A 24,978-nucleotide genomic window follows, 5' to 3' on the forward strand; every position below is an offset into this window, starting at 1 on the left:
TAAACATGTATACCCTTCAATCATAACAGTTTTATGCAGAACACTCCCAAAAATGGACTAGAACTTGTAGTCAGAAATACGGTAGATATTAGGATTTTTTTGTTAGCATGGTGGAGGGGGGGGGGGCTATATCGGAAAAAACATTGTCTGCTCTTGTTTGTGATTAGTCCTAACAAATTGCGATGAATCTCATCTTATACATGTAGTTATCAAAAGTACTTCACCTGCGTGATGATAACAACACAAGCTAAGAACGCAAATGCTCATGGGTAGAAGTTTGTTAGTAAACAATGACACGCTATGACCACCTGACGCATGCGTAGGTAACGCTAAGGCCTTGTGATTGGCCTAGTCATTTGAATTTATAAAACAATAAAAAAAAAAACATCACCTCATGTGTGAACTACTTTTCAATTTGTTTTCCAGATGTCTTTGCAGAGGAAAGTTAAGAAGAGATGTGGTAGTCATCAAAGAGTTCAACAAATTAAAAGAATAAAACATGACAATACTCTTGTAGATAAAGAAATGACAGCTCCTGTATCAGCTGATGGAATTGATGCACCAAACAAAATGATTCAGTGTAGTGTACATGATGGAAATAAATCAAATAACATTTTATACAGTGGAGGGTCATCACAGATTCAGTGTAAAAAACCTTTATTCAGGAAACAAGTAGAAAACACACATTTACATGTGGACGGTGCTAAGGAAGTGGATTCAGTGCAACTTGTAGAAGAGAATGAATGCATATTCCCAGACTTGACAACATCAACTCCATGTACAACAATATCCAAGGTAAGAATAACATTAATCAGGATTATGAGATACTACTGTAAATAGAACTGATGTAACCAACAAAACATTGTCAGTGTCTGAAACGAATCAAATGTGGACAGTTTGTGCAGATAATGACATTTTCAACCCCTATTGTGCATTATTAAGAAAGTTTAAAAGGCGGCAGTCGTCACGCCGTGTCCTGTTCGATATGAGACTCATAGCGACGTATACAACGCGTGTAAAATACATTGTTTATTTACATGAAATTCATACACGTGCTGCGCGACGCCCACTGTGCTTTAATTAGTGCCTGAAATTAGATCAAACCTTTGCTGAATCATTTCAATGCAATAATATGTCAACAACAGTCTGTCGTTTTTTCCAGCTTTGTGTGGTTATTTGTTTTAAACAAATATCTTCATGAATTATTGCTTAAACGTTGCACAATGCTTTGTGACATCATTTCTAAACTACAGTGGCTACAGTCACTAACCCAAATTTATGTGTTTACATAGTATTTTCTCTATTTTTGCACGTATAGTTTGTTACAAGATGATTACTTGGATATGTAGGATACTGGTTAAGTACATGTAGCACCAAAAGCAACTCGCTTGATATCAACTCTCCAATTTCCCTTTCGATGTAAAAAAATTGCAATCAAGAGTAACAGTGTTGTCTATTTCAATGTAAGAAATACTGGTGTTGTCAAACTTAGCAAAAAAAAATGCAGATGACAATTTTGATCTAAGGTATTTATGCTGTTGATATATGTGACAGTCAAGATATTTGATAGTCAGGATATGGTCAGACCATAGAACTAAAAACACATTTCCGTTGTTACACTATGCCTTTGGAGCAATCATAATGCACATACAATTCGTACATCCAACAATTGCTATTTCTGGACTGGTCTATAAAGAGACTGTACCTCGTGTAAACTGGTCTTGCATTACATGGACTTTACTGATGTCATCGTACAAATAACATTGATATAGTGAACCAGGAGTATTTTCTTGAAAGTGTTTTGTACGTTACTTATTTGTAAATATAATGCGTTTTCAATAGTTTGTGATAATGCATGTGATATTACAGTTCTCTAGTGAGGAATCTAATTCTTTGCATTTGTCTTTTTTTCTATTAACACAACTATGCTGTCAGACTAAATATAAACATATACTTATCAACCACATCAGCATGCTCCTTCCATTGTTTTTTCTGTTACTTGGTCTATTTATTTTTTACCTATTCAAATACAACTGTACTATCTTTGCCTCCGCACAACCAAACTTGCAACTTCTTTTGTCATTTATCACATTTGTATCTACCTTTTTTGGTTTAAATATAACCACATAAAGATTACCAAACTTAACGAAATATTGTTTTTCATCAGCAAAGTGAATATACACAAAGCTAATGTCACTTGAAATGCGCTGTGATAACTTATGATTGAGTAGTTACCATTGTCATGTGATGGGAACCAAAAAATATTGTGACGTGCACATAAAAATAACAGGACGTCAGAGAGGGGCTAAGCCCCTCAAGATGGCAATGTATTTGACATTCCACCCAGGACCCTTTATAAAGTTTTCATCTTGTACCTTAGTCCCCTTGAAGTTCACTTGATTTTCAGTAGATGGCGCCCTCTGGAGACCCAACACCAACATCTTTTTTCACTTGAAGGGGATTTATTATACAACATCGGTATATAGTGTATATGCTATGCTTTCAGTGTCCACATTTTGGCGATGGTCGTTACAAATGAACTGTAATGACACAGGAAATGTTTTATAAAAAAATAAAAATGAGACAAAAAAGATTGACAGTTACTGCTTTAATATCAGACGAATTGGTTTTAGGCGAGTTGGTTTGGTGCAGACTAACCTTAAATTGTACGTACATATATACATGCATGAACAGCTGGTGAAAATATGACCCTTATCGTATCATTTTAATGAGAAGTGCATCTCTAATAATAGTAAACATAAACTAAACATTGCATTTATAAATATAACTTATTTTGACCATAAAACTACGTCGGTTGTTTATGTAAGCGCATACACAACTACCGTAATAGAACAAATATAGTGTACTGTTTCTGTATACTTTTGTTATGGTGTCATTAAAATGACAACATTTGCTAATACAGTAAAAGAGTATTGCTGGATATTGATTTTTCTAAACACTTATTGCAATTTACTTCCCAAATGTATTTTTTTGTACAGCTGTCATTTTGATAGGTTTCCTTTATTTGCAAATCAATTTTCTGTTAATCTTACACCAGTGATTATGTTAATGTATAATATTGCATCAATGACACAAAAATAATGCAGAAGAATCAGTATTTTCACACAAAAAAACAGAACAAATAAATTTCTAGTTTTTGAACCAAACTGGTAATGAAACGAGATGCTATATGCAATCTTATTTGCTTTGTTTTGAAAGATTGATATAAAAATTATATTTTTTTCATTTTGCTATTTTATGACAATTGTAATATGTTGTCGCATTTTGTGTCCTTTTACTTGAAAGTTACCACATAAGAATGCACCACATTTTTGAAAAAAATCTAATGTAATTTACATCTTCTTGCATTGTACACTCGGCTGTAAAACATTCCTGAATATAAACATGTATATTATATAGCTTTTTTTTTTATTTGCTTTAGGGTTCATTGTCAACTTTACCAACAGAAAGTCCAGTAATAAATTTGGACACTTGTAACATTGCAATAACAGATGAAAAACACTGCCACAGAGAACTGAGCTTTGTCGCGGAGAATACTGACTGGGATTATGATGATAGCAGTTTTTTTGCCAATGTTGATCTCAGTAATATTGTTGCAGAGTGCAACGGAAAAGTAGAAGATGGGGTGGATATAACAAATGTTTCTAGAAAAGAAATTGTTGAACAGTGCAATAAAGATGGTAGTAGCAAGAATTCAGAATTGCCTTCTGTTTCCCATACAAGTGATTGCGTCAGTGTGACTGGCATTAAAGCTACACTTGTATCAGAAACTGTTCAAACAGTTGATAATAAAGTACATGTACTATACCAAGCATATAATAATAACAATAATATGAATATTTGGGATAAGACTGATAACTCATCGATTAATTGCAAACAGTCTGTTGTCACAACACCTGTGAGTAGACTAACAATGAAAGATCGTATCAAACAGAGATTGCAGTATAATGCTAAGATAGAAACGCCACAACAGAACAAATTGATGCAGTTAAAACAAGCTACAATTCAGGAAGCGATAACAATTGCAAAAAAAATGGAAGAGAAAGTTACTGATGGAGATATAGGTCCGTTTTATGGACTTCCCAGTAAAGTGAAGGAATTACTGAAAATGACCAGAGGAATTGACAAGTTATATGGTGAGGATTATTGTATACACGTCAAACTGTAAAACATGTCTTTTTCGCGAATTTAGCGAGAGAACTGATTTGCTAATTCAAGATGTCGCTAATGACTTTATTATCAATTCAAAATGGCCGCCAGACAAAGAAATCAACAATGACAAGAGAGATTCGCTAAATCAACATTTCGCTATTACGTCATTTTACCACTAAAATTGCATGCCGCTTTTTCAACATGTTTTACAGTATATTATTACCTCCAGTATTTCAATTCATACATCATTCTTCTTGGTTAAGAACATGTTTTTAATTATGCAAGCTATGGTTAAATACACAATATACGTACCACACTTTTTTTTCTGTGTATAGAAGTAGGCCCCGAACCTGAATAACACAGAGTAGGGGAAAAATTCTGCTGTCAACTAAGTTTGACAAAAATATTGTTTTGCACATAATGAACAACATTGCGACCCTTTGGTATTTTAGATTCAAATGAAATGAGTTGTTTCACAATTACTTGCAACTCTTCAACCCATAAGTCTTGTTGATTTTCAAAACATAATTGGAAGTATGGCACTAATTAGCATCTGTATTTAATTTTGAAATTATACTAATTGTGACAATTGCATATATCAATGTCGCTACCAACAATAAACTTCACAAATCTATATCTGTATTTATTTATAATCGACGTATGCTTGTTCATGGCCCAGGGGTGGGTGTGTGTGTGTGTGTGTGTGTGTGTGTGTGTGTGTGTCCCATAATGCAAATCATGTTATGGGGACATGTTGCCCTTTGGGGTTGTACATTTTAGCTTTTTGGTCTAGAATGGGGTATAAATTTGCTTACCTTTTGGTTCAATATTAGATTTGCCGTCTAGAATGGGGTCTGTTATCAGAAAAGGGCTCAAGAAAAACACAGTAAATTATAAAAAATATCCAAAATCAATGTCCATCCAATTTTCTGGTCCTCCTGCAATTTCAGTCTCTGATCTCTTTGTCAAACAACAATTAAATAAAATGCTTTGTGTTGATAAGTAAGTACTCTAGTTTTGTTCTTATTTCACTTGGATTGATCATTCAGATTGATGAGTCCGGGTGATGAGTAGATTCTACTAATAACTGAATAAATTTAGTGACAATTTGGTCTCTGATGGGATATACAAAATCACTATTTGGTCTATAATGTAGTATGGTTTTTGAGGTGAAAATGGTCTATGATGGGGTCTGGTTTATGGGGTTTCACTTCCTGGTTGCACACCCCTACCTAACTGAAATTCCAGTGCCTCCCCCGGGTATAATAGCAATAAACCTAATGAACATTTTTTTGTTTCAGATTGGCAAAATTCCTGCTTAACTTTACCCGCTGTGACAGAAAATAAAAATTTGATTTATTCTCTACCTACAAGCGGTGGTAAAACATTAGTAGCTGAGATCCTGATTATGCAGCAATTATTATGCAATAAAAGAGATGCACTTCTCATATTACCATTTGTCTCGATAGTACAAGAGAAGGTATGTATAACAAGATTACGCACTGAGTGTGTCATACTTTGGAAATACTGAACAGATACCGTATTTGCTCTATAAAAATCACCAATTAACCAAAAATAGCATGTATTCTGATTCTAAATCTTTAAATTATTACTTATATCGGCCATGGACACACTCATATTTAAGCATTTGTGCTACTAATTGTTTAGAGCAAATACTGTATTTATTTTCATGTATGATGTGTAAACACATATTTTTATACCAAAAAAGGATTACATGGTGCATGTGTATAAGTGAAATATAAAGTGTCTGATAACAACAGTGAATAAAATGTGATAAATGTTTCTCCAAACACTCACGAGTTATTAACTGAACCCATCTGAAACATGGGTCTGTTTTGATCAAGAATCTAGTAGAGGTTTTTTGAAAGTAAAATACTTAATTTTACTTTTCGTAAAAATGAATGCTTACTGTATTCATTGTGGGATTGGTCACATTGTTTTGTCAAAATTCAAAGACATCTACAATCGCATTTTTTTGGCAAGTGAGAATGAAAATGACCTTATCACAACAGAGATAAACAGCAGTTTACTAGTACCGTAGTAGAAAACACAACATTGACTCTAATTTGCATAAGCACTATTGGTAACAATGCACATGACTTTTTGCCATATTCCCTGAAACAAGGAAACCACTTTCAAGTTTAGCGCAGGGCGGGGCGGGGCGGGCATTATAAAAGGTCTTCACAGATTGACCACGCTGATCTTTCTTTATTCCAAAAATCCTTAGTGGGGTTTCACTATACAAAGCAACCCAAGCAAATGTTATTTGGGATAACACATGAACAACTCTACGTTAATTATGTTTGTACAACGTAACTATGTCAATCAACACTCACATATCAAGGCCTGAAAACAGTTTGATTCTGTTCAAACTGCAATTGCTGACCAATGGAATCACTAGCTACTAAATTATAGCTCGCTATTGTTACATTTTGCAATAATTTTGGGACTATGTTTGTCATTGATCATTACTACTAGCGATGATTAATTAACAATGACATCATATCCTTCACATTTTGCATATTTGTTCCCAGTGCTAATTGAGCACTAAAATAGCATTTTGCCATTTAAATTTTTCAATCGTGTTTTTTGAAATCTAAGCCTTATATTATTACAATCTCCCTGTAGTTCAAAATTTTGACGAGGATCATGCAAATGACAATCTTTTTACTTAAATACATTTGCAATGAATAAATAATAAACAATTGTATGTACATATTTACATGTACTGTACTGTAATGCAATGCAACATTTATCTGGCAATAATTACGCAGTGCTACAATAATATGACATTACGTCGTTGACGATGTGATGACAATGCCCCTTGCATTGTACATTTCACTACTAGATCTAGCACAGTTTGACACTAGTGCTTACATGTTGATTTCAACAATTACATATTATGTGGACAGTGTTTTCAGCGCTAGTTTTCAGATGGCTTAAATAATTTTCTTTAAATCTGTAGGTGAGAAATTTGTCACAGTTTGCATTGGAATTGGGATTTCTTGTTGAAGAATATGCTGGCAGTAAAGGGGCTATGCCACCCAGGAAGCGACGAAAAAAGCAAACGTTATACATTGCAACTATAGAGAAAGCACATAGCTTAGTGAATTGTCTTATTGCAGAAAAACGAATAGACAACATTGGCTTAGCAGTGGTCGATGAGGTAAGTACATTGTGGAGAAGGGTTGAGAATAGTGTTGTAGGGCCTGGTATTAAGTCAGTGGAGAACTTGCATCTATTGTGCTGCAATACATTGTGGAGAAGGGTTGAGAATATTGTTGTAGGGCCTGGTATTAAGTCAGTGGAGAACTTGCATCTATTGTGCTGCAGTACATTATTGCGAATAGTGTTTTTGGCCCTGGTAAGTCAGTGCAGTACTTTTATGTATTGTGCTGCAATACATTGTGGAGACGGGTAGAAAATAGTGTTTTTGGCCCTGGTAAGTCAGTGCAGTACTTTCATGTATTGTGCTGCAGTACATTGTGGAGACGGGTAGAAAATAGTGTTTTTAGGCCTGGTAAGTCAGTGCAGTACTTTCATGTATTGTGCTGCAGTACATTATTGCGAATAGTGTTTTTGGCCCTGGTAAGTCAGTGCAGTACTTTTATGTATTGTGCTGCAATACATTGTGGAGACTGGTAAAAAATAGTGTTTTTGGCCCTGGTATTAGTCAGTGCAGTACTTTTATGTATTGTGCTGCAATACATTGTGGAGACTTGTAAAAAATAGTGTTTTTGGCCCTGGTATTAGTCAGTGCAGTACTTTTATGTATTGTGCTGCAATACATTTTGAAGACTGGTAGAAAATAGTGTTTTTGGCCCTGGTATTAGTCAGTGCAGTACTTTCATGCATTGTGCTGCAGTACATTGTGGAGAATGGTTGAGAATAGTGTTTTTAGGCCTGGTAAGTCAGTGCAGTACTTTCATGCATTGTGCTGCAGTACATTGTGGAGAAGGGTTGAGAATAGTGTTTTTAGGCCTGGTAAGTCAGTGCAGTACTTTCATGTATTGTGCTGCAGTACATTGTGGAGAAGGGTTGAGAATAGTGTTTTTAGGCCTGGTAAGTCAGTGCAGTACTTTCATGCATTGTGCTGCAGTACATTGTGGAGAAGGGTTGAGAATAGTGTTTTTAGGCCTGGTAAGTCAGTGCAGTACTTTCATGCATTGTGCTGCAGTAGATTGTGGAGAAGGGTTGAGAATAGTGTTTTTAGGCCTGGTAAGTCAGTGCAGTACTTTCATGTATTGTGCTGCAGTACATTGTGGAGAAGGGTTGAGAATAGTGTTTTTAAGCCTGGTAAGTCAGTGCAGTACTTTCATGCATTGTGCTGCAGTACATTGTGGAGAAGGGTTGAGAATAGTGTTTTTAGGCCTGGTAAGTCAGTGCAGTATTGATTTAATTTTGGATTGTTATAGGCTTATATTATGCAAACTAGTTATAGCGAGAAACTTTGAGGATTGATGATTAAATGGTTAGTGTAATAACTTCACTGTTTTATCTCTTGATAGCTTCACATGCTTGGTGAAGGTGGTAGAAGAGGAGCAGCTCTAGAGATGGTACTCACAAAGCTGCTATTTGTAAAAACTACTCAGATAATTGGTATGAGTGCTACACTGAATAATATTGAAGATCTACAGCAGTTTTTACATGCACAAATATACACCAGTAATTTTAGACCAGTGAGTATGTCATGTTTGTAGGTATCCTGAAAGACTGACGTTACACACAGTAATTGTCACAATTAAAAGATCTTACTAAAAAATACATAATACCGGTAGTAGATAATAAAATAAATAGATGTAATTATGGAGCGTCATTCAAAATTTGAAACAGATCGAAAGTGGACAGCATGCGCATATGATAACAATTTCATCCTGAACTGTTCTACTTTGCCAAGTAATTTGGTAATTTGTTGTGAATCACAAACAAATTGACATGATTGAATAACAAATTTTATAAATGTCCCTGTCCCTGTTCTAGTTTTAGTTTACTTATTATTTCATGGTTAGACACTAAGGGTACGGTAGTCTTATAGCCCCGGACAAGCTAAGTTGCCGTTTGAAAAACTCGCTTGTCTTGTTAGACTTTAGTAAATTATATATATATGTACATTTCAAACAAGTGAGTTTGAAACTTTGAAATGTTATGCCCTCTACTTGTTTGTCTAAATCAATCTTCTTAATGAATAATTAATAATAATAATAATAATAATCACCTTAATTAATGCTTAGTTTAACCATCAGGTTGCTTTTTTAAAAACTAGCAAAATCACTCTTAATTTTTTTTTTTAAATGTTAGTACCCGTACACGCATTGGCTCTATTTGTAAAATATTCTTACTTTACATTGTCATCTATGATGATTTTTAGTTCCCATATGGACAAAGTCGTTTGACCTTCACTCATTTGTTTGTTTGTTTGTTCGTCCGTCCATGCATGCATTCCCACCTGTATTTTTGACATGTCTGGGCTGATCATTCAAACTTCCTATAAATATCATTTATCCTAGAATACCAGTACATAGCACATGTCCATTTGTTTCATGATCTGATTCAAGATGGCCGAATGGTGGTCATTGACTCCCGTGTGCAAAGCACAAATGGGAGTCTTTGCAGTTGCCCTGTATGTATGTATGTATGTATGTATGTATGTATGTATGTATGTATGTATGTATGTATGTATGTATGTATGTATGTATGTATGTATGTATGTATGTATGTATGTATGTATGTATGTATGTATGTATGTATGTATGTATGTATGTATGTATGTATGTATGTATGTATGTATGTATGTATGTATGTATGTATGTATGTCTGTATGTACAGTATGTATGTATGTCACTTTTTTTGTTCCACCGTTATCTCAAGAACCACTAATCAAATTTTGGTGAAACTTAGTACATAGATGCTCTGGAATAATGCGCAGAGTTGATTAGGTTTTGGTAAAAATCTATGAATATTAATTACCTAATTTGCATGATAATTAGCTGATTTTTTAGCTGTTCCAAGACTGTTCCACTGATATCTGAAGAACCACTTATTGGATTTTGATGAAACTTGGCACATGGATGCTCTGAACTAGTGCGCAGATTTGATTAGTTTTGGGTAAAAATCTATGAATATTAATTACTTAATTTGCATGATAATTAACTGATTTTAAGATGTTTTCTGACTGTTCCACTGATTTTTGAAGAACCACTCATTGGATTTCAATGAAACTTGGCACATGGATGCTGTGAACTAATACGCAGATTTGATTAGTTTTGGGTAAAAATCTGTTAATATTATTAATTACCTAATTTACATAATGATTAATCAATTTTCGGCTTTTCCACTGATATCTCAAGTACTAATCATAACATTTCAATAATACTTGGTACATAGATGTCATATGACATTGCACAGACCTGATAGTTTTTAAGGTAATATCAGTACATATTAATTCCCTAATTTGCATAATTAATTAATTTTCAGCTTTTGATATTTCGAGTATTAATGATCACGTTTCAATAAAACTTGGTACATAGTTACTTGAGGACTGTGCAGAGACCTAATTAGTTTTCGGGTAAATATTTGTGCATATTAATCACCTTATTAGCATAATTATTTAATTTTCAGCTTTTCACCTGATATCTCAAGTACTAATCATCACATTTCAATGAGACTTGTGACATAGATATTCTAGGACTATGCAGAGACCTGATTAATTTTGGGATAAATAATTGTGCCTATTAATTACCTAATTTGCATAATTAGTTAATTTTTTGCTGGTGTATGGCTGTTGCACTGATGTCTAAAAAACCACTCATTGGATTTCAATGAAACTTTTAAAGAGTACCCATCACATTTCAATGAACCTCGGACTATACACCACATTAGTTTTTGGTAAATATTTATGCTTCTTAATCACCTAATTAACATAATTAATACTGATATCTCAAGTATTGATCATCACATTTGAATAAAACTTGGTACATAAATGCTCTAGGACAATAGACAGCCCAATTAATTTTGGGTTAAAATCTGTTCATATTAATTTTCTAATTAGCATAATAATTAATATTTTTTTGGTTCTAATCACATTAAATGAAACTTGGTATATTGTGAAGACCTTATTAGTTTTACACTTAAATCTGTTCATACTAGTTACCTTATTTGCATAATTAGTTTTCTGCGTTTCCAACAACATCTCAAGTTCAAGTAATTTTGAATTAATTATTAATGTGTCTCCAATACTCTCAGCACACAGGAGTTCTTTCTAAGCTTTCTTTGATTTTATTGTTAAAATTTCATTCAGGCACCAGATCTTGATTGTGTACGAATGGGTTTCATTCGAACTTGGTACATACATTGCCAATAATTAGAGATAATGATCCCTTGATGAACGTCATGACTAAATGCAGCCATTTGTTTTAACAAATACTATTTCCAAGCCATATCTTTGATTCGCCTTGACAATTGCATATGATATATACATAATACATGTACATCAAATCACACATATGCATATTTGTTTTTCAGATCACATTCAAAATGGCCATTTCTGATCCAATTTCAGTGTATATTTACTCTTGAATAAGTGGAATATGACTATGTAGTATGAGTTCTTTATGATGATGTTCAATAGTATTACCATTACATGAAAACTAACTGAGTTATTTGTTTGTTTTGTAGGTTGAACTTAAAGAGTATGTAAAGGTAGAAGACAGTATCTTTGAAATAAAATCAAATGCTTTGTGTCCTGATGACAAATTTGTTCATTCTAGAGTTGTTTCATTTCCAGTAAGTCACATTTTGTGTCCTGGTGACAAATTTGTTCATTCTAGAGTTGTTTCATTTCCAGTAAGTCACGATTTGTGTCCTGGTGACAAATTTGTTCATTCTAGAGTTGTTTCATTTCCAGTAAGTCACATTTTGTGTCCTGGTGACAAATTTGTTCATTCTAGAGTTGTTTCATTTCCAGTAAGTCACATTTTGTGTCCTGGTGACAAATTTGTTCATTCTAGAGTTGTTTCATTTCCAGTAAGTCACGATTTGTGTCCTGGTGACAAATTTGTTCATTCTAGAGTTGTTTCATTTCCAGTAAGTCACATTTTGTGTCCTGGTGACAAATTTGTTCATTCTAGAGTTGTTTCATTTCCAGTAAGTCACATTTTGTGTCCTGGTGACAAATTTGTTCATTCTAGAGTTGTTTCATTTCCAGTAAGTCACATTTTGTGTCCTGGTGACAAATTTGTTCATTCTAGAGTTGTTTCATTTCCAGTAAGTCACGATTTGTGTCCTGGTGACAAATTTGTTCATTCTAGAGTTGTTTCATTTCCAGTAAGTCACATTTTGTGTCCTGGTGACAAATTTGTTCATTCTAGAGTTGTTTCATTTCCAGTAAGTCACGATTTGTGTCCTGGTGACAAATTTGTTCATTCTAGAGTTGTTTCATTTCCAGTAAGTCACATTTTGTGTCCTGGTGACAAATTTGTTCATTCTAGAGTTGTTTCATTTCCAGTAAGTCACATTTTGTGTCCTGGTGACAAATTTGTTCATTCTAGAGTTGTTTTATTTCCAGTAAGTCACATTTTGTGTCCTGGTGACAAATTTGTTCATTCTAGAGTTGTTTCATTTCCAGTAAGTCACGATTTGTGTCCTGGTGACAAATTTGTTCATTCTAGAGTTGTTTTATTTCCAGTAAGTCACATTTTGTGTCCTGGTGACAAATTTGTTCATTCTAGAGTTGTTTCATTTCCAGTAAGTCACGATTTGTGTCCTGGTGACAAATTTGTTCATTCTAGAGTTGTTTCATTTCCAGTAAGTCACATTTTGTGTCCTGGTGACAAATTTGTTCATTCTAGAGTTGTTTCATTTCCAGTAAGTTGCATCCTTTTATAATCAGCAGCAGAAATTTAAATGTGATTTATTCACATCCAGTTTGAGAAGAGGTCAAAGAAAAACCATATTTGCTCTATCATTAGCGCATTTTTCTATGGTTAAAATAAGTAACTTTTAATGATTTTGAGGGGTTTATATGGGCGTGTAAGATCAAATCAACATATTGATAGTGTGGACATGGACAATGTTTTGAGTAAACAAGGTATACAGTATGAGTAAACAAGATATATTATTATTACCATATATAACAATATAATTTGCTGCCTTGTGCAATGTTTGATATCATCCATTACGAAAATAATTTAAATACACATATAGAGGTACATTGCATCTTGTATTTTTATTATGAACAGCGGAATTACAACAATGTATCAATTGTATTTTCAATGATGCAACAAAGTAAAATGCAGTAATATTTCATATATATCATATTTATACATAATTTCTCTGTTATTATATATGACAGAGGGAAGCTGGCACACTTACATGTACTTCTATTGTTACAGTAGATTCTAATAGTGCAGTTAAACTCTACATACAATGTATCTTTTCTCAGTACTATAAAGGTGCAATATTACAAGAAGATCCGGATCATCTATTGGGTTTAGTATTAGAAGTTATTCCAAACCATTCTTGTCTTGTATTCTGTTCTACTAAAAGAAATTGTCAACATGTTGCTGAAATGCTGTGTCGTCATATGTCAAGGTTAGTATCAACTCTTAATGCATCAGTCTTTGCAGTTGCATAGTAACGGTCTTCATTGAATAATGGGAATTTTTCCAGTAGATCCAATCTAATCCATCCCAAGCACTAACACTATAACTACCACTTGGGTAATATATAGCATTTATATTGCTTTTATAACAATCTTTATACCACCATCCTCCTTTACATGCATCAACACAATTCCCACTACTTCTCCCATCATTATCTCTATCTTTAGTACTAAATTTCTGACCATTGTGATAAGTCAGAGAATCGCCAGCATTCCCAGAATATTGTCCCACATGTAATCTGTAACCTTCCGTTTCTTTGTCGACCCAAAACTCCAGGTATTCTGCATATCGGGTATTCCCATCCCAGTCTTCCAGATTTACTTGTAGCTTGTACTCTGCCTGGTTTGTGATGAAGTAAATTTTCTCATTTCCAAGCCAGTATTCTCCTCTCCAGTTACCAAAGCCGTCTTTATATGACTGCCAGTCTCTGTAAAAATCCACTGATCCATCCAGTCTACGCTGTATTACTGTCCATATACCATCATTATCAGTTATATTACAATATACATGGAATGGGTTGCCATGGTATCCACTTGGTTTGATCAGATACACTCCACTTCTTGTAATCTGTGGTGTATTGCAGTCTGCAAGAATTACAAACATAGAAAAATATCAAACATAGAAATTTGTTACTTTTTGTTTTATTTGTTTTTGTGATGCTTTGTTCAATAAAACACCTACAAGTGTTTGGAGTTGAGACAGCTGCTTGCGATTAACATTCAAACGAAACCATGTGAATGGACATTAATACTTGGCTTGTGTACTTGGCTTGAAAATAAGTCGTTCAACTTTGGCTGGCAGGTCATACCATCACTCTAGTTTAATGGTAAAATTGCGAAAAAATTCCAGGCCGACCGTTGCCAGCAAAAAACATGATTTTTGAATAGCATTATGCGGTATGTATGTATCTGTGTTGGCACAAAGATACTATTTGTTTTTTTGATATTTCTTTTCATTACCAAAAAAATTTGACCTCAAAAATTGGGTTACTTTTCACCAGTAACGCCTTTTAACTCTTCTGTGATTTTTTTTTTTTGGCTGGGCTGATTTTGTTCATACATGGCAGGCAGGTCATATCGTCACTCTAGTTGGGTGGCAAAATCGGATAAAAATCCTGGCTATGACTGTTGCTATGACAAGTTGCACATCGACGAGAGATCACCGGTGCCTATTCTATTCTATACCTTAAAATATATGAAAAATTGTTTTTTCCAAAAAAAAAAAAAAGAATCCCTGAAAAAGGCAAAATAATAAAAAAAAGCAAACGACTTGTATCCCTTGCATGCACCCTCAGCACAAAGGTTAAGTTTCTACGTCATATGGATAATCTCAACGTGTGTGTGTGTGTACCTATCTGTCTGACCTTTGAGCAAGTGACGCTGCAAGTTGAGCTACTTATTTGAGTGCAATATATATTAACAAATTTGTAATATTCTGGTATTAGAAGTAACTTCCAAAGTATTTTAATTCGTTCCCTTGAGTATTTTTAAAATTGTACCATATTTGTAGATCTATTACCAGTAATGTTGTAACTATAGTATCTTTCTCATGACTTACATAAATAATCTGAATGACTCTGTAAAATCAAAAATAACTTTTATTTAGTTTAGACTGAACTATACATACACACACACTATATCCATGCAGATACTATTTGTCAACTGAACATCCATTGAAAAACATCCATTCATTGGAAGCAGTGGTATGAGATATAAGTTTAATAATTATTCGGTACCCGGTAAATACCCTGTGTATTTTTATTTTATTGGATTCAATGTTGCAGAGATATTCACTAGGTTTTAACTTCATGGTGAAGGAAACAATACATACTATTGTTAACTTTGCATTAGTGCATTTTAGCTATCAGCAATATAAGTGAAAATAAAACCCAGCAAATAATTGAGTTCTATATACTCTTGCCACTATACTGTATTTAAACAAACTAACCTTTAGGTAAGTAACTGTGTTGTAGCAGGGATTGTAATTGTACTTCCTGTTGATTCAACCTTGCTTTTATCTCTCTCAGTTGGTCAGACTCCACCATACATAAACCATCCTGTTCTACTAAAAATGTGTAATAACAGCTCCCAACTGGTGTTCTTTCGTTACCAGTTTGCTGACATTGTGCAGGTGTCAGTAGCAGGAGTAGACACATGTAAAAAATTACCAGTGGTTTCCATCCATTTAGCTCCATCATTACTGCACAACAGGATCTGATAGAACTATGATATTTGTTGGAATAAACTTTGATTACCTTGAGGGGCCCACACATCCTGGTTCTTTCTAGGAAATTCTCATTCATTTTAAAAAATGAGCTGTCATTAAAATTCAAAAAAATAGTTTCACATGGACTGCACTGAAATCAACAAGCCATGTACTGTAAAGTACTTTATTTTAGCTGGAATTAATTTTCAGAATTAGCTGGAGTTAATTTTTTGGTGTTTAGTATAGAATTTATTTTCACTGATTTTTTTTGACGAGTAGAATGTAGGAAAGAAAGGTATATTCGCTGGATTTTATTTTCACTGAATCATTTCTTCAGCGAAAATTTATTCCAAGCGTAAATAAAGTATTTTACAGTATGTTGTAAATTCAAGCTTTTGCAGTGGCTTGCTTAGCCAAGCCAAGTCAATTCTATACTTTGATTTGAAATTGCAACTGTTGGGTTTATAAATATTTATAAGAATACATTCATACTGATGTAATAAATTTGAAATTGTTACCCCTCAGAAAAAAATGGCATAATGTGTAAGCCTTGTAGTCATACTGATACAATATAAATATATCAAAACTATTGTATCTGCCTAATATTCACTGGTATTTAATTCATCTGTCAGAATAGCTTATTCATGGTTTATCACAGTAGGTATTAATATATATTGGCAACATAAGTCATCAATGTTTTTGGTCTAAACTACCATATACAGCTTCCTCATGAAAATTGTCATTGTTTTGATTTCACGTATGTATATGGAATGCCTCATACAGATGTGTTTATTTTGTCAGCATCTATAGCTGCAGTTTTCTATTTTTAATGAATATTTTTGTTATTTTTTTCTAACTATGATGTGGCCATGTTTTCTGTCCAATTGCTAAGGTTTGTGGAACAAGGCGTGGCATGTAGAGCATTAATACTAAAAACATGTAAATTGTATATGCAGTTGTTTGTATAATCAAATGGCCTTATACAATTTTAATAAATTTATTAGTCTATTTTATAAAGCGCATAGTTATAACAAAATATGGTACAATACTGCACTGTAATGTGTGATTTAAAATCTGATCTATCATCCCCAGAATTGGTTCCAAGAAACAATAGTTAGTATTTGAGCAGTGTCTGCAAAGTTTCATCCAATGACTATCTAGTATGCCTTTTTTGAAAATTGTATTTATTGTATTAGCATCGCATCTCTAATAAAGGTGCACACAAATTAAATGTTGCATATGATGGAATGAATGCTGGATCATTAACATGACTTGTCTTAAGCATAGACACATCTCTGTCATGTGCTACTTAATAGAGTATATATGGTTCTGCTTTTCCCAGATTAAATCTAACCAAATAAAATTAGGATTTTCGGTTGATTGAAAATATTTTAAAACAATTTGTTTTTATTGGCACAGAAAAATTATGGATCACAAAAGAAAAGAAAAGAAAGAATTGTTGGAATCGCTGAAAAGAGAATGTGAAGATAATGTATGTTCTACTTTACGTCGTACTATTCCATATGGCATTGCATATCATCATAGTGGTTTGACCATGGATGAAAGGAAACTCATAGAGGATTCATACTCAGAAGGAACTTTGTGCCTACTAACTTGTACCTCCACATTAGCTGCTGGTGTAAACTTACCTGCAAAACGGTAAGGACTACTTGTATGTGTACTCACTTGTACCTCTACTTAACTGCTGGTGTAAACTTACCTACAAAACGGTAAGGACTACTTGTATGTGTACTCACTTGTACCTCTACTTAACTGCTGGTGTAAACTTACCTGCAAAACGGTGAGGACTACTTGTATGTGCACTCACTTGTACCTCTACTTAACTGCTGGTGTAAACTTACCTGCAAAACGGTAAGGACGACTTGTATGTGCACTCACTTGTACCTCTACTTAACTGCTGGTGTAAACTTACCTGCAAAACGGTAAGGACTACTTGTATGTGTACTCACTTGTACCTCTACTTAACTGCTGGTGTAAACTTACCTGCAAAACGGTAAGGACTACTTGTATGTGTACTCACTTGTACCTCTACTTAACTGCTGGTGTAAACTTACCTGCAAAACGGTGAGGACTACTTGTATGTGCACTCACTTGTACCTCTACTTAACTGCTGGTGTAAACTTACCTGCAAAACGGTGAGGACTACTTGTATGTGCACTCACTTGTACCTCTACTTAACTGCTGGTGTAAACTTACCTGCAAAACGGTAAGGACGACTTGTATGTGCACTCACTTGTACCTCTACTTAACTGCTGGTGTAAACTTACCTGCAAAACGGTAAGGACTACTTGTATGTGTACTCACTTGTACCTCTACTTAACTGCTGGTGTAAACTTACCTGCAAAACGGTAAGGACTACTTGTATGTGTACTCACTTGTACCTCTACTTAACTGCTGGTGTAAACTTACCTGCAAAACGGTGAGGACTACTTGTATGTGCACTCACTTGTACCTCTACTTAACTGCTGGTGTAAACTTACCTGCAAAACGGTAAGGACGACTTGTATGTGCACTCACTTGTACCTCTACTTAACTGCTGGTGTAAACTTACCTGCAAAACGGTAAGGACTACTTGTATGTGTACTCACTTGTACCTCTACTTAACTGCTGGTGTAAACTTACCTACAAAACGGTAAGGACTACTTGTATGTGCACTCACTTGTACCTCTACTTAACTGCTGGTGTAAACTTACCTGCAAAACGGTAAGGACTACTTGTATGTGTACTCACTTGTACCTCTACTTAACTGCTGGTGTAAACTTACCTGCAAAACGGTAAGGACTACTTGTATGTGCACTCACTTGTACCTCTACTTAACTGCTGGTGTAAACTTACCTGCAAAACGGTAAGGACTACTTGTATGTGTACTCACTTGTACCTCTACTTAACTGCTGGTGTAAACTTACCTGCAAAACGGTAAGGACTACTTGTATGTGTACTCACTTGTACCTCTACTTAACTGCTGGTGTTAACTTACCTGCAAAACGGTAAGGACTACTTGTATGTGTACTCACTTGTACCTCTACTTAACTGCTGGTGTAAACTTACCTGCAAAACGGTGAAGACTACTTGTATGTGCACTCACTTGTACCTCTACTTAACTGCTGGTGTAAACTTACCTGCAAAACGGTAAGGACGACTTGTATGTGCACTCACTTGTACCTCTACTTAACTGCTGGTGTAAACTTACCTGCAAAACGGTAAGGACTACTTGTATGTGTACTCACTTGTACCTCTACTTAACTGCTGGTGTAAACTTACCTGCAAAACGGTAAGGACTACTTGTATGTGTACTCACTTGTACCTCTACTTAACTGCTGGTGTAAACTTACCTGCAAAACGGTGAGGACTACTTGTATGTGTACTCACTTGTACCTCTACTTAACTGCTGGTGTAAACTTACCTGCAAAACGGTAAGGACGACTTGTATGTGCACTCACTTGTACCTCTACTTAACTGCTGGTGTAAACTTACCTGCAAAACGGTAAGGACTACTTGTATGTGTACTCACTTGTACCTCTACTTAACTGCTGGTGTAAACTTACCTACAAAACGGTAAGGACTACTTGTATGTGTACTCACTTGTACCTCTACTTAACTGCTGGTGTAAACTTACCTGCAAAACGGTAAGGACTACTTTTATGTGTACTCACTTGTACCTCTACTTAACTGCTGGTGTTAACTTACCTGCAAAACGGTAAGGACTACTTGTATGTGTACTCACTTGTACCTCTACCTAACTACTGGTTTGAACTTACCTGTAAAATAAGGACTTGTATGTGCACTCACTAGTACCTCTACTTTAACTGCTGGTGTGAACTTGCATATAAAATGGTAAGGACTTATATGTGCACTCATTTGTAGCTCTAGTTCAACTGCTGGTGGTGTGAACCAACATACATAGTTGCAGAGACCTTTACATGTACATATAGGTCAACTTGACTATTTATTTGAATGGTAAATTTTTATTTTCCTCAGTGTTATCTTGAGATCTCCATATATTGCTAATCATTTTCTGAGTGGTAGTCAATATAAACAAATGGTAGGGCGTGCTGGAAGGGCTGGAATTGATTCCTCTGGTGAAAGTATTATGATAGTGAAAAAGAAAGACAGAGATCAGGTGAGTTTTCAGCTTTCCCTTCACACAGTGACCTGAATGCTGCAGATTGTCAAACATATTGCTTGATACTATAATGGATGTTCGCCTTGGATATACAATTTTTTTTTTATTTCAACCTAGTGTTATGAATGTTTCTTGCACTTGAAGTATGCCATTATAATGAATACTGTAAACACATTGAAATAGCTACATGCCATTTTATTGAATTTGACTCAATACACATATTGACAAAATCGTAATTTAGCTAAAATGCCAATGAGAATATACTTTATTCTAAATTAGCCACATCTTCAATTAGCGAAATTACAGGTTAGATAAATTAGCTAAAATGACATGCTAGCTAAAAAGATGTATTGGGTAAAGTAAATATTTGGCCTTTTGTGGACATCACTGAAATGTTGGATTGCATCTCTCAGGTGCCAAAACTACAGACCCGCCTTAAGGTAGCGGGACTATTATTAGTCCCCGTTCGGACGAAGTCCGAAAACGGGGACTTATAATTCGGTCTCCGTCCGTCCGTGTGTCTGTGCGTCTGTGCGTCTGTCCGGAGTCATATCTCAGAATCCCTTGGACCGATTCCGTTCATTCTTTGCATGTGCCTAGTACTTTATGTGGGACATATGCACATGCAGTGGTTTAGCGATTCGATTCAAAATGGCCGACTGGCAGCCATCTTGTTTTTTGAAAATGTTGTATTTTGGACATGCTTTGTCAGTTTTCATTCAAACTTGGTACATAGATTATACATGTTAGGATACATGTCCGTGATGATTTATTTCACAATTGGATCAAAGATGGCCGACTGGCAGCCATCTTGTTTTTTGAAAATGTTGTATTTTGGACATGCTTTGTCAGATTTCATTCAAATTTAGTACATAGATCATACATGTTAGTATACATGTCCCCGACCGTCCGTGAGTTCTTGAGTCTGTCCGTCCGACCATTCATGTGTCCGTCTGTCCGTGCGTCAGTCTATCCAACGTCATATTTCAGAATCCTGTGGACCGATTCCGTTCATTCTTTGCATGTGCTTAGTACCTTATGTGGGACATATGCACATGAAGTGGTTTAGCGATTCGATTCAAAATGGCCGACTGGCAGCCATCTTGTTTTTTGAAAATGTGGTATTTTGGACGTGCTCTGTCAGTTTTCATTCAAATTTGGCATGTACTTTATACATGTTAGGATGCATGTCCTTGACAATTTGTTTCAAAATCTGGTCAAGTATGGCCGATTGACAGCCATCTGACTTTTTGGCCTTACTACTATATTTCCACAATTTATGCACTATTTTCATTCGTATTTGGCACATACATGTACATCATACATATCAGTGTGTTTCATAATCAGATCAAAGATGGCTGAATAACGGCTGTTTTTATTTTTGGTCATATTACTACTACACGAAACACATGTTTTGATGTAAATAAACAATCTGTTGTATACGCCACTTGGAACTCAAGTTTCAAGGACACGCTCGAGACAACCCCTCCACTTTAATATGACGAGCACAAAGAGAACTTAACGGGGACTGTGTCATTTTCAATGACTTGTTTGCATACTTGTTTTCATCTTCTAATTGTGACCAAATGAGTACAAATAGACCCAGGAAAGTATATATTTTTAGAATCGGCAGACTTCAAGCTTTACAAAGGTGTGTTTGCCATGCCTGTATCTGCATTCTATGACCCGTTACTTAATCAAGGGTGAAAAATTACTTTTTCTGTAAAAAAAATAATTGCGCATTTATGCTGGCAATAAGAAGTATTTTTTTCACTTTTTCTAGTTGTTCAATAGTCTGGTAAATTAAATGTGTCTGGTCAGTTTTATGCAAGCAACGCGTTTTAAAAAACAGTGTGCTGAATTTCAATTACTGTTTTAGTCTCATTGCCCCCAACTCAAACCACAACTCGTTGGTAAATAATCGATGAAATAGTTTGTCTGGACACATTCAAGTTCCTCTCACTGTCACCTCAAAGCTGTGAAAATTTGGTGTTAATCCGACGACAATAAGTATACGTTATTTTTTGTTAAAGACCTTGTATTTTGAAAAACATAAACTCCTAGAAAACGTCCATGAAGTAACAGCAAAGATTTTCAAGCTTGTTTATCGGCACAATCAATTTGTTTTCCCATCAAGGTCTGCTTTAACATGTGTAGGGACATCCAAATGTGTAAGGCTATTGGAAACTAAAAAAATAAAAGAATGGGATAGCTATATTTGGATAAATTTGGCATACGAAAACACCAAAATCAATGATTTTTTTTCAGTGGCTGTGTGACCTTGTGTCTGAAACATTCATATGCAAATGACTAATCTGTGAAACAAACAGGGGCGGAGACAAACCACTCAAATGTTTGGAAACACTCATTGTGTGTCAGATAGCTATTGATAACAGATCCTAACATTACTTTGTCTTGAGTTTATCTTTGAAACTTATAGGCACACAGATTAAACCTGTGTTGTTGATTTTGGAAAACACTACTGAGGCTGCCTTGCTTCCCTTCAGAAAATCTACATTTTAACCAACTTACCTGACATTCTATGTTATGTTGACTTTATCACATGAAAGTTTTTAGTGCATTTCATCAATTAATAAATAAATGTGAAAATCCTAATTTTCAACACAAATAATAGTCTCGCTACCTTAAAGTATTTACGCACCACACTATACTCAGTTACTACCTACGATATCATACAATAAAATAAACTCAATAATGATTTGAATAAATATATTTATATATCTAATAAAATATGCATAAATTGTCATTGTCATGCAAGATTGAATAAAACGGCAGTCTGAACGAAACAGTGTAAAAACGTTCGAATTCTCTATGAAGAATACCATGTAAATGCAAGCTCATGAATATTCATAGAATGCGGCGATTGTCAATAATGTGTGTCGACATCTTCGTTTTGGCATGGTATCGACGAGTTTCCGACACATGCTCACCTGGAACTGTACCCAAGCTTCCATTATACTCGCGTATAAATCCTTGATGTTAGCGACTGGTCGGGAATGCACCTCTAAATCGATCAACTCCCAAAGGTTCTCAATAGGGTTCAAATCTGGAGACTGTGCAGGCCAATTCAAAGTGGTAAAGTTGTCGAAAAAAGATATCCGTACTCTTGTGGATTATTTAGAAAATCCCTCACTGCCAATGCTTTGTGGACGGGGGCATTATCCTGTTGGAAATGAAAATTGGGTCCAACGAGTGTTAGTGTCGACGGTATCATTTTGTTTTGCAGGATATCCAAATATTTCCATCTGTTCATGGTCGTCGGTACTGTGATAGGTATTTTTGATGTTTAAAAACCTTTCACTTAGGTAACCGGGATTCGGTCGTTTTCCACGCTAGACTCACAAGAAACACACACAAGCTCCATTCATGTTCCAAACGATTCTCTGCCAAGTCCCTGGTTTTCACCCGAGACAGCATTAAAGCACTCTTTATTTCTTGTCACTCCTTAACCAATTACAATCAGTATAAGAGACTCCAAGGCCTTGCCTTCAAACAAACAACCAATCACATGAAAGTTTTACACATCATAATCAATTGATTAATCGTCAAGCTATTTAGAAAATCACTACTATATTGTCAACACTAACTAATATTTATGGGGTAATAGTCTTGCAATAACATTCCACAAAGATACCACATTAGTTAGAATCGCAAACAAGATTGGTTTAGGATTACAGCTACTGTACTGTAATCTTTTAAAACTGCAGACTCATAAGATGTCTTTGGCTGATTTCAACTAGCTCGCCATCTGGCCTTGTCATTAACCTTTATCAGTAGATGTCATGGCAACCACTGTCAAACTGACTGACCTCGTCATTTAACCCCTATCAGTAGATGCCATGGCAACCACCGTTAGGCTGAAATATAAATCATGACAGTACACTGACTAGCGACTCTAAGCCGTTAGCCGAAAAACATCCCCACACCATGACGCTTCCACCACCAAATTTTATTGTAGGTTTAAAGCATTTCAGCTCGTACTCTTCACCTGGTCTCCGACGTACAAATAATCTTCCACGGCTACGAAACACCGTAAACTTTGGTTCGTCTGACCAGATAACTTGAGCCCACTGCGCTGGAGTCCAGTTGATGTGTTGTCTGGCAAATTGCAACTGCGCTGCGATGTGTCGAGGTTGTAGTTTTGGTTTCTTTTTAGCAACACAGCCGCGAAGATTACCATCCTTATAGTCTTGATCTTATAGTGCTCAAACTCAATCTTTTCCCAGTGAGTTGATTAAAATTGGCACGCAAATCACAGGCGATGTGAAACCGATTCGCTAAACTAGACCCGATGAGTAGTCTTCTTGCTATTTCCCTATTAGAAACTCCTTCTGTATACAGTGCTTCAATGTTCCCTTTAGTAAATTCTGACAACTTTCGGCATGGCTCAATGTTTGTAAATAAAAATTACGTATCTGACACTATGACCTCGATAGAAATATTCATGATATACAACTGACAGGCGCGTGTTGAAATATTTTCAGCTTCCCAATTGGTTCAAATTTGCATGAGAAAGGACACGACTATCGCACATGTTTTATGGCGCGAAGTTTTAATGAGATCCAAATGATATGCATATGAGCACGCTACCATTTCGCTCACTGAAAAAATGTCTACATACAAAAATACTGAACACAAATCAACCATTTTATTTTGACTAAAATGCACTAGTTCTTCTTAAATTTAGTATATTTTAAAGTCAACACATCATGTTACCCGGAATTGTTATTTTTAGTTACGAAAACGATCAAATGA

General features: G+C 35.1%; 2 protein-coding genes across 2 annotated transcripts in view; one reads left to right on the plus strand and one right to left on the minus strand.

Annotated features, from left to right (window-relative positions):
• Positions 1 to 24,978, plus strand: part of LOC102808045 (helicase POLQ-like) — a 37,647-nt gene that overhangs the window by 5,224 nt on the left and 7,445 nt on the right. Inside the window, exons 2-10 of the mRNA XM_085502098.1 lie at positions 427 to 795; positions 3,443 to 4,157; positions 5,475 to 5,653; positions 7,160 to 7,360; positions 8,703 to 8,873; positions 11,869 to 11,976; positions 13,634 to 13,782; positions 17,478 to 17,717; positions 20,058 to 20,199. Coding sequence (XP_085358224.1) covers positions 427 to 795; positions 3,443 to 4,157; positions 5,475 to 5,653; positions 7,160 to 7,360; positions 8,703 to 8,873; positions 11,869 to 11,976; positions 13,634 to 13,782; positions 17,478 to 17,717; positions 20,058 to 20,199 — 2,274 coding nt within the window. The remainder of the gene's footprint in view (positions 1 to 426; positions 796 to 3,442; positions 4,158 to 5,474; positions 5,654 to 7,159; positions 7,361 to 8,702; positions 8,874 to 11,868; positions 11,977 to 13,633; positions 13,783 to 17,477; positions 17,718 to 20,057; positions 20,200 to 24,978) is intronic.
• LOC144343809 (angiopoietin-related protein 2-like) lies at positions 13,399 to 16,044 on the minus strand. The gene is made up of 2 exons (XM_085502097.1): positions 15,801 to 16,044; positions 13,399 to 14,437 (listed from the first exon to the last, which is right to left on the minus strand). Exons 1-2 carry the CDS (start codon positions 16,006 to 16,008, stop codon positions 13,797 to 13,799), a joined length of 849 nt encoding a protein of 282 aa, XP_085358223.1. The 5' UTR covers positions 16,009 to 16,044; the 3' UTR covers positions 13,399 to 13,796.

The sequence above is a fragment of the Saccoglossus kowalevskii genome, chromosome 8 (assembly GCF_978046115.1).
Source record: "Saccoglossus kowalevskii chromosome 8, keSacKowa6.1, whole genome shotgun sequence".
Lineage (NCBI taxonomy): Eukaryota > Metazoa > Hemichordata > Enteropneusta > Harrimaniidae > Saccoglossus > Saccoglossus kowalevskii.